At 45.8% G+C, this 15,642-nt stretch overlaps 1 protein-coding gene across 4 annotated transcripts in view; it reads right to left on the minus strand.

Moving 5' to 3' along the window:
* The window catches only part of DMRT1 (doublesex and mab-3 related transcription factor 1), a 129,526-nt gene extending 114,407 nt beyond the window's left edge, over nucleotides 1-15,119 (minus strand). Inside the window, exons 1-2 of one of the 4 annotated variants that reach the window (XM_004047747.5) lie at nucleotides 13,820-15,119; nucleotides 8,844-9,027 (exon numbers count right to left, since the gene is read on the minus strand). In XM_004047747.5, coding sequence (XP_004047795.1) covers nucleotides 8,844-9,027; nucleotides 13,820-14,173 — 538 coding nt within the window. In that variant the 5' untranslated portion in view covers nucleotides 14,174-15,119. Of the gene's footprint in view, nucleotides 1-8,843; nucleotides 9,028-13,061; nucleotides 13,732-13,819 lie in introns of those variants that run through there. The other 3 variants (XM_055350707.2, XM_055350706.2, XM_055350705.2) reach the window with 3 other exon arrangements.
* Between the last annotated feature and the right edge of the window lie 523 nt (nucleotides 15,120-15,642).

The following is a 15,642-nucleotide window of genomic DNA, read 5'->3' on the forward strand; positions in this document are numbered from 1 at the left end:
TTTTAAAATATCACAGAACAAAAATGTACATTGAACATCAATAGTTTTATTCTCTGGTGTCTACAGGTGGGTTCAGATCACTTACCTAGTATTTTAAAATACAGCTTCAAATTTAACAATCATTTATTCATTCAGCAATGGTTTATTGACCATTAACTATAAAGCCAGATACTGTACTATACAGAAATGGATAAAATGCAGTGTTTGTCCTTAAAGATTAGATTTTCACAAGGGAGACATAGATGTAAACCAATCAAATGTTTTTGTTTTTTAATATGCTGTTATAAAATTTATTTGTAACTTTAACCCCTGTATTTACGTGTTTCCTGGCTCTAGATGTTTTCTAAATTTCCTTTCTAGTCAAAGGTAGACAAGTAGGTTACTTCCTATGTACTTTGTTTTCATAATTGCTTTATTAAAATACTATCCACAGAAAGTTTCTATCTGACCAATTAAACTGCTATACTTGACATATAAGCAAAGACTATCCCTGAGATAAACAAAATTGAGACACTATCTAAAATAGGCTATCAAAGCCATCAGTCCCTGGCCGGGCATGGTGGCTCACCCCTGTAATCGCAGCACTTTGGGAGGCTGAGGCGGGCAGATCACAAGGTCAGGAGATTGAGACCATCCTGGCTAACATGGTGAAACCCCGTCTCTACTAAAAATACAAAAAAAATTAGCCTGGCGTGGCGGCGGGTGCCTGTAGTCCCAGCTACTCGGGAGGCTGAGGCAGGAGAATGGCGTGAACCCGGGAGGTGGAGCTTGCAGTGAGCTGAGATCGCACCACTGAACTCCAGTCTGGGCAACAGAGCGAGACTCCACCTCAAAAAAATTTTAAATAAATAAAAACAAAAACAAAAAACAAACAAAAACCATCAGTCTCATTAATCTTAAGCGTTTTCTTTCATTTCTGCCTCTACTGCTTCAGTTTAAGGAGTTTTGGCCAGGCGCAGTGGCTCACGCCTGTAATCCCAGCACTTTGGGAGGCCGAGGCAGGCAGATCACGAGGTCAGGAGATCGAGACCATTCTGGCGAACACAGCGAAACCCCGTCTCTACTAAAAATACAAAAAATTAGCCAGGCGTGGTGGCGGGTGCCTGTAGTCCCAGCTACTTGGGAGGCTGAGGCAGGAGAATGGCGTGAACCCGGAAGGTGGAGCTTGCAGTGAGCCGAGATCATGCCACTGCACTCCAGCCTGGGTGACAGAGTGAGACTCTGTTTCAAAAAAAAAAAAAAAAGGAGTTTTGTTTTGCTAGAAACTCTGAAAATTTGTTTAATTTGAAAGTAAAATTTGGGAATGTTTTTATCTGAAAAGCTTTTTCTTAATCTAATATCATTTCCTATTCTAGCTGTAATTGAAAGCTGTCTAAAATCAAACGGATCTCATTTCACTTAAGTGGCCAGACTCTTTCAAAAATAAAGTCTCAATCCAATTTGTATAAAACGCTTTTATTGCTTATTTGGATAAAGTATTTCCTTCTTTACAACATTAGAAAACTCCAAAGATAAGACCAGCCTGGCCAACGTGGCAAAACCCTGTCTCTACTAAAAATACAAAAATTAGCCAGGCATGGTTGCATGCGCCTGTAGTCCCAGCTACTCAGGAGGCTGAGGCACGAGAATCACTTGACCTGGGAGGTGGAGGTTGCAGTGAGTCAAGATCACGCCACTGCACTCCAACCTGGGCAAGAGTGAGACTCTGTTTCCCAAAAATAAATAAATAAATAAAATTAGCTGGGCATGTAGCGCACCTGTAGTCCCAGCTACCTGGGAGGCTGAGGCAGGAGGATTACTTGAGTCCAGGAGTTTGAGGCTACGGTGAGCTATGACTGTGCCACTGCATTCCAGCCTGGGCAACAGAACGAACCTCTGTCTCTTGAAAAATTTAAAAAAAAATGGGCTTAGTGTGTAGGCTCACACCTGTAATCCCAGCACTTTGGGAGCTGAAGCAGGAGTTCAACTCCTGGCTGCTGGAAGCCAGGAGTTCAAGACCAGCCTGGGCAACAAAAAGAGACCCTGTCACCACAAAAAGAAAAATTTTAAAAATTAGCCAGGCATGATAGTGTGCACCTGTAGTCCTAACTGCTTGGGAGGCTGAGGTGGGAGAATTGTTTGAGCCTAGGAGTTGGAGGATGCAGTGAGCCATGATGGAGCCACTACACTCCAGCATGGGAGACAGAATGAGACCCTGTCTCTAAATAAATAATGGCCAGTCCTGGTGGCTCATGCCTGTAATCCCAGCATTTTGGGAAGCCAAGGCAGGCGGAGCACCTGAGGTCAGGAGTTCAAGACCAACCTGGCCAACATGGTGAAACCCTGTCTCTACCAAAAATATAAAAATTAGTGGGAGTGGCTAATTTAAAATACAAAAATTAGCCAGGTTTGGTGGCGCATGCCTGTAATCCCAGCTATTCAGGAGGCTGAGACAGGAAAATCGCTTGAACCTGGGAGGCGGAGATTGCAGTGAGCCGAGATCACACCACTACACCCCAGCCTGGGAGACAAGATCAAGACTTCGTCTCAAAAAAAAAAAAAAATTAATTAAATAAACAAAAATTTAAAATAAAATAAAAATTTGCAAAAAACTCTAAAATGTTTAAAATGTTATGTTAAATTTAAGTAACCCCACAGAGAATTTTTAGGACAGTGGCAATGCTCTGAATACTATAATGGACACAAGCTATTACACATTTGTCCAAACCCATTAAAAAGTACATCAACAAGAGCAAACCCCTATGCAAACTACGGACTCTGGATGACAATGATACATCAACGTAAGTTCATCGATGCTAGCAAATGCACCACTCTGATGGGGATGCTGGTAATGTGGGAGAGGCTCTGCATGTGTGGCGGCAGGGAGTATATAAAAAAAATCTCCGTACCTTCCTCTCAATTTTGCTGTGAACCTAAAACTGCTCTAAAAAATTGTTTTTAATTTAAACAACTATCTTCCATTGTGAATTCACCAGCCATATCTCTTACTTGTAAAAACTGCATGGGATACTATTCCATTTTCAAACGAACACATTTCATGTTTTATGAACTTTTAAGCACTTAAACATACGACACAATGTGTTTCCCAACTGGCGTGTGCTCTCTCGCTGTATGCTCTCCAAGTGGAGTAACTGCTGAAGAAAAGTGAAGGAAAGGCCCCTTCAATATTAGACACAGACCTGACTGATCCTTCTAACAGGGGAAAGGTGATTGAAACTGGGCCACGAGCCACAGAAGAGGCTGGAGCTGCCCAGGGGGGCCCGAGGTGGTTTGATCTGGGGGAGGGTGAATGTGAGTGTGGATGGAAGTCCCCGGTGCTCCAAAAGGGAGGGCCCCAAGAGATAACATTCAGGTCCTTACAAAGGACACACATGCAGAACTGAAATTACCTACAATGCAACCCTTCATCTGACAGCTTCTGCGCAGAAAAGGAGAGGAAGAGAACTATGCAGACCTTAGCATTAAGTACTGTGTCAAACAGCATTCTATAGGAGCACAGGAGGCTGAAGAAAAAGTAGAATATTAAATAAAACAAAACAAAGAGGAGCCTACATTTACAAACAGGAAGAAGACCTGAGATTTAAGTCAGCTAATAACTTTTGGAAAAAAAAAAAGTACATTTTATGCTAAAGTTCAAAACATGAAACCACCGGAAAAAAATGTAAATTTGCCGTTAATTATTTGTCATGTATAGCCAAAATCATTTATCTTTTTTTTTTTCTGAATACTCCAAAAATGGCTGGGAATAAACTATTTGCTTATCAATAGTGTACCTGCGGCCAGGCACGGTAGCTCATACCTGTAATCCCAGCACTTTGGGAGGCCAAGGCAGGCGGATCACTTGAGGTCAAGAGTTCAAGACCAGCGTGGCCAACATGGTGAAACCCCGTCTCTACTAAAATACAAAAATTAAACGGGTGGTGGTGAGCACCTGCAATCCCAGCTACTCAAGAGGCTGAGGCACCAGAATCTCTTGAACCCGGGAGGCAGACGTTGCAATGAGCTGGGATCGCGCCACAGCACTCCAGCCTAAGCGACAGAGTGAGACTGTCACACAAAAAAAAAGTGTACCTGCTAACAACTGATCCTGCTGGTACAAGCAACAGCAATAAACAGAATTTCTTCAAAAGACTATTTCTTTCCACAGTAATACCCACAATCATATAAGAAAATAACAACAAAAATATTTTACACTCGTTATTCAGACTATCCAGTTAATCTGGTCAGTCTTAGCCAATCTTTGGCTAAAGATTTTAGAGATTTTCTTCTAATATATGTTATCCTCCTCAGAGAGGCCAGTTTATCCAACAAATGAAACCATACTTAATTTCCTTCTAAGTGTCCTCAGAATTTGGCCAATATTCTTGGCAATAATTCTTGAGCATTTCTCTTCTTCACTTTTGGCCCTTTTGGGAGCCAAAAGGAGATAACTAAGAAACTTCAAGGACTTTACAGTCTACTAAGGCCAGATGCAGTGGCTCACGCCTGTAATCCCAGCACTTTGGGAGGCCGAGGCGGGCAATCATTTGAGGTCAGGAGTTTGAGACCAGCCTGACCAATATGGTGAAACCCCGTCTCTACTAAAAGTACAAAAATTAGCTGGGCATCGCCGCGCACGCCTGTAATCTCAGCTACTCAAGAGGCTGAGGTGAGAGAATCGTCTGAGCCCGGAAGGTGGAGGTTGCAGTGAGCCAAGATTGCACCACTGCACTCCAGCCTGGGCGATAGAGCGAGACTGTGTCTCAAAAAATAAATAAATAAATAAAAGTTGACTAAATTTCACTAAGCTACTGACCTAGTAAACACTAGACATCAGGTATTAGAAAGTAGAAAGTTAGCAACTTGCCCCAAGGTGTGCCAGGTTGGTGGGTTTTACTATTCCATGACAACTCCTACAACTTTCACCTCTCACTGCATAACTTCAAATCGTAGCCTTCCACATCTATTTTTCTTTTTTCTTTTTTTTTTTTTGAAATGGAGTCTCACCCTGTCGCCCAGGCCGGAGTGAAATGGCACAATCTCAGCTCACTGCAACCTCCACCTCCCAGATTCAAGAGATTCCCCTGCCTCAGCCTCTCGAGTAGCTGGGATTACAGGCGTGTGCCACCATGCCCAGCTAATTTTTTTATTTTCAGTAGAGACGGGGTTTCGCCATGTTGGCCAGGCTGGTCTAGAACTCCTGACCTCAGGTGATCCGCCTGCCTTGGCCTCCCAAAGTGCTGGGATTACAGGCATGAGCCACTGCGCCTGGCTGGCCTTCACATCTATACAGTGGAATTCTAGGTCACTAAAAATTCTCAGCTGTAGTAAATGAAAAAACCTAATTAGACACAAGTAGGAACAATATACTTCCACTATATTAATTATGCAAATATTTTATATATACATATGAAAAGGATAAACAGACACATACACCTGTACATGCAGTAAATCATCCTGGAATGACAAAGAGACCTGCAGGTTGGGGTTAGAAGAACAATGATCTTTCATGGAATATATTTTTGTACTCCACTATACATGTTTACCATTTACCTCCATGAAATTATTTTAAGTAAATCCAACCTCTGAAAAATGAATATAAGCTATATATTTGTTAGTAGGAAGTTATCTAAGAAGCTCCCTTTGCTGCATACAAGCTTCAGGACTCTCCACAGTCCGTTTGTTTTTTTGGCTCTCCCCCACTCTCCCACACTCCATCTTTCTGTCTCTATATTTATGTAGTTTAATTCTGCTGGCATCTGAATTTCCCTCTTGCTCACATCCTAACTCAGTCCAGAAGTTATCAATCCTCACTCGGGAGGTCTGGTAGCAAATCCCATGAATGACAGCAACCTGTGGCTCCTGCCCCACAGAGATGAGCTGGTTAGCAGAGAGCCTATTGTCAGCTGGGCGTGGTGGCTCACGCCTGTAATCCCAGAACTTTGGGAGGCTGAGGCACGCAGATCACCTGAGGTCGGGAGTTCGAGACCAGCCTGACCAACATGGAGGAAACCCCGTCTCTACTAAAAATACAAAATTAGCCAGATAGCGCATGCCTGTAATCCCAGCTACTCGAAAGGCTGAGGCAGGAGTATCGCCTGAACCTGGGAGGCAGAGGTTGCGGTGAGCCAAAATCTCACCATTGCCCTCCACCCTGGGCAACAAGAGCGAAACTCTGTCTCAAAAAAAAAAAGAGAGAGAGAGCCCATCGTCCTCAGAAGGTAAAGGCTCCCGGAGCCATACTTGCCCACCTGTGCCTGAGCAAATGAGCACAGCACGCTGTAGGCTTCCACATGCCCCTTCCCTGTGAGTGCTAGTTCAAGGCTGTAGAATGACTCCAAGGTCTGTCAACTCCACAGGTGAGGAAGGGACTCTGGTTAAATCCTCCTTGACCCTGAACCCTCTATCTTGCCCCCCTACTGCTCCTTTTGTAACTTTCCCTATCACCACTCTGAAACACCCTTGTGAGAGTCGTTCTGAACTCTGCGTAGCCTAAAGTCCTTCTCTAAAGCTCCACTATCTTAGGGTTTATAATCAAACCTTGATGTTATGCCACATCCAGCATTGACACTGATCCATCACTGGCCTTTCCCTGTATTTCTTCCTGTGAAGACCCATGGCTGCTGTCTTCTGTGCCAAGATAGAATGGCAGGGACTTTTTCCCCTAACATTGTTGCTAACTGTCCATCAGCCCTAAATTACTCTGAGGATTAGACCACAGCCTCTAAACAATCGTTAAGTGTCCATTTTCCAAGGAAACATGGCAACTGGTCCCAGTCAAGTAGAATAGGAAATCCATGGGTTTTGGAACCAGACAGGCCTGGAATAAATCCTAGCTCAGCCAGCTCTTTTCTGTGGCAGTCTCCTTACCATTTACTAAGCCTTGGTTTTCCTATCTGTAAATGAGGACAATAATTCCTACCTCCTGAGACATTTGTGAAAATCAAATGAGTTACTCCCCTATGGAAAACCTGGCACTGGGACTTGCCCGCTTTACTCATGTGACACATCCCATTTCTCATCTCAGCCCCACAGCTAAATCCACCAGATTAGCCATGACCCTGTATTATTTAGTCACTAAACCTTTGACACATCTTAAAATCTTAAAGCATAAAGATCGTATTTCTGATATACTCCTTCCTTCCTATGAAAAGCAAAGTTTTGGCCTGGCATGGCAGCTCACGCCTGTAATCCCAGCACTTTGGGAAGCTGAGGTGGGTGGATCACTTGAGGTCAGAAGTTCAAGGCCGGCCTGGCCAATATGGTGAAACTCCATCTTTACTAAAAAATACAAAAATTAGTCGGGTGTGGTGGCGGGCGCCTGTAGTCCTAGCTACTCAGGAGGCTAAGACAGGAGAATCATTTGAACCCAGGAGGTGGAGGTTGCAGTGAGCCAAGATCACACCACTGCACTCCAGCCTGGGCAACAGAGTGAGACTCCATCTCAAAAAAAAAAAAAGAAAGGAAAAGTTTGGAAACTATTATAAGGACATACTATGAGCAGCCAATCCAAGCAAAGAAAAAAGAGTATCTTGACCTCTGTTAATTACATAGTCAGTAACTGCAGTAAAATACACAAAGACAGACACAGACAGACACACCTTCCTGCTTTCTTTGGTGCTTAACTTCTTTTTTAACTTCTTTTCTGCTTAACTTCCTTTTCAATAATGACCAAGATTCATAAGATCTTTAAGACCCTCAGGAACCCTTTCCCTCATTTTTGACAAGAGGAAAAAAAGGCCCAGGGAGCTTAAGTAACTTCTACAAAGTTGCACAGCTAGTTAATAATATATAGTTGTGTGACTTTAGTACACAGTGCTTAAGCCCAGCAAATGGAGTAATTCATGAAAGCTTAGTCAAGGTGATATCACACTGCTAGGCTGTATTTCATGGAGCTTAGAACACTTTAAAGACATTTAAAGATATTCTGTGAATTATAGTATGTGTATTTAATTGCCAGAAATAACAAGATTCCACAGGTCTTTATTTGGTGGATGTCTCATAGCTCCCACATTCTAGACCAGTGCCATCGAATTAGACTTTCTAAGAGACAGAAATGCATTATCCAGTATGATAGCCCTTAGCTGTATGTGGCTATTAAGCACATGAAATGTGGCTAGTGTAATGAAGAAACCGAATGTTTCCATTTATTTCATTGTAATGAATTTAAATTTAAAAAGCCACATGTGGCTAGGGGCTTCCATATCGGACAGTACAGCTCCAGACCTGCGTAATTTAGAGACCTAGTGCAGTAAGCACATTGAGTATTGAACTTTGGAGACAGATAAACTCATTCAGATACTTTCTAATTCAGTAAACTTGGCCAATTCCGTAACTGTCTATGTCTCAGGTTTCACATGTGTAAAAAAGAACACATTCCTCCTTAGCACCCAGGGGAGAGAATTCAAGCCAACGTGGCCTACCTTCCGGTGTTACTTCCCGCTCATTCAAATTTGACACTAGGATTTGGCCTTTCTAGACACTTTCCCCAAATGGATGCAGTGGAGAAGTGGACTTCTAGTTCTAGGAAACAAGGATATTTAGTTCCCACAAGGATGACTGGAAAATGAAGGGGTGGACTGAGATGAAATCTGAACAATCTCACCTCTCTCTAACATCATTCTCTGTCCAGACTCAGTCTTGACTAACAATCAACAGGAAAGAGTTGAACCTGCATTTCTAGAATTCACGGCCCCCTCCTTTGTGATGCAGGCAAAAACAGACCTTCAGAGGGAGAATGCTTTACAAAATCCTCTAAGCTCTAAACATTGTATGTAGCTCAGGGGAGTCCTGTTTCTGTGGCTGCAGCCCTTCTTCCTCCCTCATGCCCAGCCTCCATGTGAACCCCAGCCCCTCCAGATTACCTGAAGCTGCAGTGGTGGGGACACTGGCCGGCGGTGGCTGAGAGGTGCCACTGCACTCAGTCATGAGGCACGGGTTGCTGCCATTGTTCTCTCTTTTGACAAGTAGCTCGGCCGCACTGGGCAGTGGGATGGGGTGGCTGATACCCAATTCCTCCTCCTGGGCCTGCTGCCTTCTCAGGGCCACCTGGAAGCACACGACAATGAGTCATCCTCCAGCACTCCAGAATCAGCTTTGCCAAAACACAGAAGCCCCACCCATCCCAGACACCATGATTCACTAGCTCTGGAGGTGAGGTCTGAAAATCTCCCATTTCTTCTTAAACCCACCCAGGTAACTACGATGTGCAAAGCTGAGAAACAGTTTTGAGCCAGACAGTAGGTGCTCAAAAAATGCTTGTTGCCAGACATGGTCGCAGATACCTGGAATCCCAGCTACTCAAGAGCTTGAGGCAGGACACTCACTTAAGCCCAGGAGTTTGAGGCTACGGTGGGCTGTAATCGCACCACCGCACTCCAGCCTGGGAGACAGAGCAAGACCCTGTCTCTTAACAAACAAACAAAAAAGCTTGTTAAACAAATGACTGTGTAGAATAAGATTGGCTAGGGAGGATCAGGAAAAAACTGTAGTCAGCCAAGGGGAGGAGTACAATCTGAAGAGTAGAGTGGGTAAGAAGCACTAACAGATTAGGAAGGAAAATGGGATCACTCACTCCTTCATTCCATAAACTTGTAAAAGGCCACTGTACTAAAAACAGGGACCAGTAAGAGTAGATTGGATCCTACATTACTTACTGTTTAACAAATGAAACAGGGCCAGGAGTGGTGGTTCGCACCTGTAATCCCAGCACTTTGGGAGGCAGAGGTGGGCTGATCACCGGAGATCAGGAGTTCGAGATCGGCCTGGCCAACATGGTGAAACCCCATCTCCACTAAAAAAAATACAAAAATTAGCCAGGCATGTTAGCCCACCTGTAGTCCCAGCTACTCGGGAGGCTGAGGCAGGGGAATCGCTTGAACCCAGGAGGCAGAGGTTGCAGTGAGCCGAGATCGCGACACTGCACTCCAGCCTGGGCGACAAAACAAAATATGTCTCCAAAAAAAAAAAAAAAAAAAAGGCAAAAACAGGAGGCAAACATGCAACTACAACAGAAGGCAAACTGTGACCAACACCACAAGAGTGGTACACAGAAGTACCTTTCACTCCTACAGAAGAAAGTCAGAGAGAGAAATGTCCTTCACATGTTAAAATCAGCCAGCAGTAGTATTTGGACAGAGCCTTGAAGAATAGGATGAGGAGGACTTGGACAGGCAAGGATGAAGGGGCAGTACATATTGGAACAATACGGAACAGGGTGGGCAAGAAAGGCAGGGTCTGCTTAGGAAAGCCTGCAGAGCCCTGATTCCTGGGGTGGAGGGAGCATGTGGGAGAAGCAGTGGGGAAAGGGGCTGGAATCTGGTGTTGAAGTCCCTGAAGGAAGAAGAGGCTGAAGGCAGGGAGGAAGGGAGAAGACAGGTGTGTGATATTCCAGACAGACAGGAAGAAGACAGCCAGAACTGGGGACTGGAAAGGACCTGACATACCCAAGAAGCTCTTCATGGTCCCTCTTCAATAACACCGTTAAAGATTGAAAAAAGGCCAGGCGGGGTTGCTCACACCTGTAATCCCATCACTTTGGGATGCTGAGGCAGGTGTATCACCTGAGGTCAGGAGCTCGAGACCAGCCTGACCAATATGGTGAAACCCCGTCTCTACAAAATATACAAAAACTAGCCAGGCATGGTGGTGTGCGCCTGTAATCCCAGGTACTCAAGAGGCCGAGAGGAGAATTACTTGAACCCAGGAGGTGGAGGTTGCAGTGAGCCGAAATCGAGCCACTGCACTCCAGCCTGGGCAATGGAGAAAGACTCCATCTCAAAAAAAATAAATAAATAAATAATAAGATTGAAAAAACAGGTTTAAAGAAAATTAATTGCATTTTTGCTTTCTACATGTAACAAAGACTTTCTGTTGAAACTAAGGTATGGTGCTTATGAAATGACAGTGAAGCACCCACACCGCAGAGCTGCCCAAATATAAGCCAAAGGTGAAATCAAAACGTTCAATTAAAAAACACAACTACAGGCCGGGCGCAGTGGCTCACGCCTGTAATCCCAGCACTTTGGGAAGCCGAGGCGGGTGGATCACCTGAGGTCAGGAGTTTGAGACCAGCCTGGCCAATATGGTGAAATCCTGTCTTTAACTAAAAATACAAAAATTAACCGGGTGTGGTGGCATGTGCCTGTAGTCCCAGCTACTCGGGAGGCCGAGGCAGAAGAATCGCTTGAATCCAGGAGGCGGAGGTTGCAGTGAGCTGAGATCGTGCCACTGCACTACAGCCTGGGGGACAGAGTGAGACTCCTGTCTCAAAAAAAAAAAAGAAAGAAAGAAAAACAACTACAATTTATATGTTGTTTTAGGAAAACCACAGTCCAAACATAGAAAGCTGATTAATTGGGAAGTAATTTTCCCCACAGCCAAAAAAAGTCTTCGACTTAGAAAAATTCACCTTAAATAATTAATTACTTAAAATTAAACAATTAAGCTTAAATCTTGGATTTCCTATTACTAACCAAGAGGCTTAGAAAGAGAACATCAATGAATCTGACCAGAAACAAGTTTTAAACCCCTGCAAACCTCTGAAGCATGTCAGTGCATACTCACACCCTTACACAAACCCGATGCATATCCAAAATGCACAGGTATCTACTCCATATACTAAGGACCTTCTCTCAAGGTTTCTTAGAAAATATTATATAAAAAGGAAAGGGGATAACAATTGATTAAAAATGCAACTATACAATTATTTTAGAATCATACGTAAGATCAATTTCAAACTATTTAAAAATGACTAAAAGTAGCTGTTTTATGGATTTTTAAGGATTCATCTGGCACAGTACACACCTTCTGGTGTAGAAAATACTGAAGTTTCCCATTCTAAGTGACCTTGAGTTGCTTTTGTTTTTAACGGTGTAAGCAGCCTCCTCTACTAATAAACGTTATTCAAAATTAATTCCTCTACTAGAATATTTTTACTACATTTTGAGAAATCCCCCAAGCATGTTCTCCACACTAAATAAGCCAACGACTAAATGTTTAGAGAATTTTTCTACCCAGAGTATAATTTAAAAGTCCATTAGAAATTTTTTTCAGTAAACTCATTGTGACGCATTTTACTGCCACACCCAGTGTATTCTTTTCACCCACTACAGATTAAGCTTTAAAAATCTATTAAAAAATTAAGCAAAACAATATCTATTTTCATGACTGCACTCGCCATCTGTGAAGCCAAAATACGTTTAGTATAAAACACATTTGTAAAAATCTGATATATTATATAAAAGCATATAACCTTCGGGCATTTGTTTTCAATGGAGGATATTTACACGTTCCTAATCAAAAGTAGCACATCGTTAGCAAACATTTCTTTGTTATCTCTTCATTTTAAATAACCTGTCTTAAAAAGATGAAACAACTTTTAACTGGAAATAACGTGGATTACTGCCTTCCAAAAATCCTTTTAGAATACTAAAGACATTAACTTTCCGTTAAAATGTTAAATTACCAGCCTACTTACGAACCTTTAAAAAAACAAAACCACAGACGGACAAAATCTCAAACCCTAGCGCGCTTTTTTCCACCTGCGCATACTTTTTAAAATTCTTAAGCGTGCTTTAAAACATCTTCAAAGTAATTTGTACTTTAATCTTCGGTCGAGAATGCAAATTTTAAAATGCTAATAAAATTTCCAGAGTTCTCAAAATGGCTGAGACGCTCAGCCTCCATCCACGGAGGGCGAAGACAAAAAGTGCGCCAGGCGCGCAGGGAAACCACGCAACGCTGTGTCCATTGCAGCGACTTTTCCAGAAAAACAAACAAGGCTTTCCGACAGGTTACCCGCGTAAACAGCAGCCCGGCCGTCTCCCTTTCCCCCTAACCTAGCAACCAGCGCTGGCGCTCTCCAAGATCCTTTCTAATTTAAGTGCAACTCAGCAAGGAGGGAGAGTCAGAGATTCTGGGGACGCTCGAGGAAATCGAACCCCGAAACCCTCTGCTCCCAAGGCGCGGTCGGAGATTTTTGGGACCCCAAAGCGGAGAGAATTCCTTAATTCTCTGCTAGAAGAGCGGGGCTAGAGATCCCTGGGATTCCTTTAGAGTCGAACCCTCCCCTCTACCCTCACCTCGGAGGGCGGGAGCGAAGATCCTGAAGACTCCTCTAGCGCAATAAACCCTCCCAATTCTGTTGGAGCGCGGGCTCTGGAATCGCGGGGAAGCCCAGAGGGGCGAACCCCGAAATTCCCTGCCCTGAGAGCCGGATCAGGGATCTCAGGGACCCGGGAGCAGAGGGAACCCCCGCAACTCCGCCGAAAGACAGAGTGAGAGATCGTGGGGAACCCCGAGCCGAGCGAAGCCCGCAACTCTGCCCGGCGGGCGGGATCAGACGCGTCTCCGGCGCTCCCAGACCGGCGTTGTAGCGTGGCCGGGAGCCCAGGACCCCAAGCGCCGCCGCCGTCGGCAAGTACCACCGCATCTCTCCACAACCCAGGACCCGCATGGCAACGGCCATGATGGGGGGACTTCATTCAAAAAACTCGGGCCCCGCCGGGAGCGGTGGCCCACGCCTGTAATCCCAGCACTTTGGGAGGCCGAGGCGGGTGGATCACCTGAGGTCAGGAGCTCGAGACCGGCCTGACCAATATGGTGAAACCCCCGTCTCTACTAAAAATACAAAAATTAGCCGGGCATGGTGGTGTGCGCCTGTAGTCCCAGCTATTTGGGAAGCTGAGACAGGAGAATTGCTTGAACCCGGGAAGCGGAGGTTGCAGTGAGCCAAGATCGCGCCACTACACTCCAGCCTGGGCAACCGAGCGAGACTCCATCTAAAAAAAAAAACAAACAAACTAAGGCTGAACCCGGGCTCCCGGACGCCCGCACCCACCTGCGCGGCCATCACGCGCTGCCTCTCGGCGATCAGGTTGCACTTCTTGCACTGGCAGTCCCGCCACATGCAGAAGCGCTTGTGGCCCTTGAGCGGCGAGGCGTAGCCGTGGTTCCTGCAGCGTGCGCACTTGGGCAGCCGCGGGGACTTCTTGCTCCCGGCACCCAGGTCCGACGCCCCGGAGCCGGAGCCTCCTCCTCCGCTGCTGCCCCCGGCGCTCGAGCCGCTGGCCGCCCCCACTAGCGCCCCAGACGCTTTGCCAAAGCCCCCGGCTCTGCCCTGCGGCGGTACCCCGGGGGCGTGAGGGGCTTCCGACGGTGTAGAGGGCTTGCTGAATGCCTCGTCGTTGGGCATGGTGCCCCTAGAAGCGCGAGCACTCTGGCCCCCTCTCTCGCCTGGAGACTGCTGCGAGGGATGAACCCGACGGACAGCGACGCTCCGGAGGAGGAGGCGCAGGAGACGTGTGCGCTGCAGCCGGAGGCGCAGCTGGAGTGGCGAGGTCTGGACACGCCACGCCCGGAGTGGTGGGGGGTTGTGCCTTTTCTTTTGGCGCGCGCGCGCGCGACTCAGAACTTTTGGATACTTTTCAGAACATTCCCGGGACTGCCTGGGAGGGAGCGTGGCCACGCCCACCGCCCCCCGACTCCAGCCACCGCTCTCCAGCTGCTTGCAAACTTGCACCGACCGCAAGCATCCAGGGCTTTGCTGCAGGGTCCCTGCAAGCGCACCGAGAGATACACAGCGGCCTGGGAATCGCGTGGCACCCCTCCCCCCGCTCTCGGAGGCGCCAAGACCCGGTTGCCAAAGCACGGTGCACCGAGGAAGCTGGGCTCCCCAGGTCAAGACCAGAGCCGTGCTTGCATGCTTAGAGGAGGTGCAAACCACCCTATGGGGTCTTCTAGCTCCCTTTCCCCCAGAGAGACGCACCAGATTTGATAGAGCCGACCTTGGCAGCAGCAAAGTCAGAAAAAAAATTTTTTTCTCGCTTAAGAGAATTAAATATGAGGTGGAAGGCCTGAGAAATTTATAGGGTAAATCAGATTTGCCCTATATACGGCAAAGAAAATCCTCAGTGTGTGGGGCACAAACACTTCAAAAATTTCAAAGGTTGGAACTTTCTGTTCTCCGTTTATCCCTTCCTGCACCTGTCTTCATTTGCTCGCAACACTTCTACCTCTTTCGTTCCAGATAACTTTACGATCTACTGTTGCAGCCCGTGTTCCCGTTCATTTCAGGTGCATATAGCTTCTTGTCTGTGAGGCTGTTTAAACTTAGACTCTGCAGGCACGGGAAACTCAAACTTAAAAAGAAACATATATATTAAAAAAACTGAGGCTGGGGGTGTGGTTACACAGATGTAAACATGTATCAAAAACTCATTCTACACTTCATATCTTGCATTTTACTGTATGTCATTATACCTCTAAACACACACACACACACACACACCTGGCTCGATCATCTTACAGCCTGTCCCAGGGTTCTCATCCTGAACTCCCGCCCCAGCCATGCCTGTGTCCTCTCTGCACCTGCACAACAAATGTATCCCTAAGGCCTGCTGAGCAGTTCTTCCTACACACCCACGTGCCCCCCTAAGGCCAGCCCTTCACCTCAAGTCTGAATCTCTGCAGTAGCTCCCAGCTGGTGTCTCCATGTCTTAGTCTTCCGGTATATTCTATACACACAGCAGGGGGCCCCAGCAGTACTTTGCTATTGTTTTCCATGTTAACAAGTTAAAGACCCCGGAGTGGGTCTTAATGCACTTTGAATGCTCCTTATTTTCCACCAGCACTGGTACTCACCTTCAGGATCCTGGGCCGCCT

This window comes from Gorilla gorilla, chromosome 13 (genome assembly GCF_029281585.2).
Source record: "Gorilla gorilla gorilla isolate KB3781 chromosome 13, NHGRI_mGorGor1-v2.1_pri, whole genome shotgun sequence".
Classification (NCBI taxonomy): domain Eukaryota; kingdom Metazoa; phylum Chordata; class Mammalia; order Primates; family Hominidae; genus Gorilla; species Gorilla gorilla.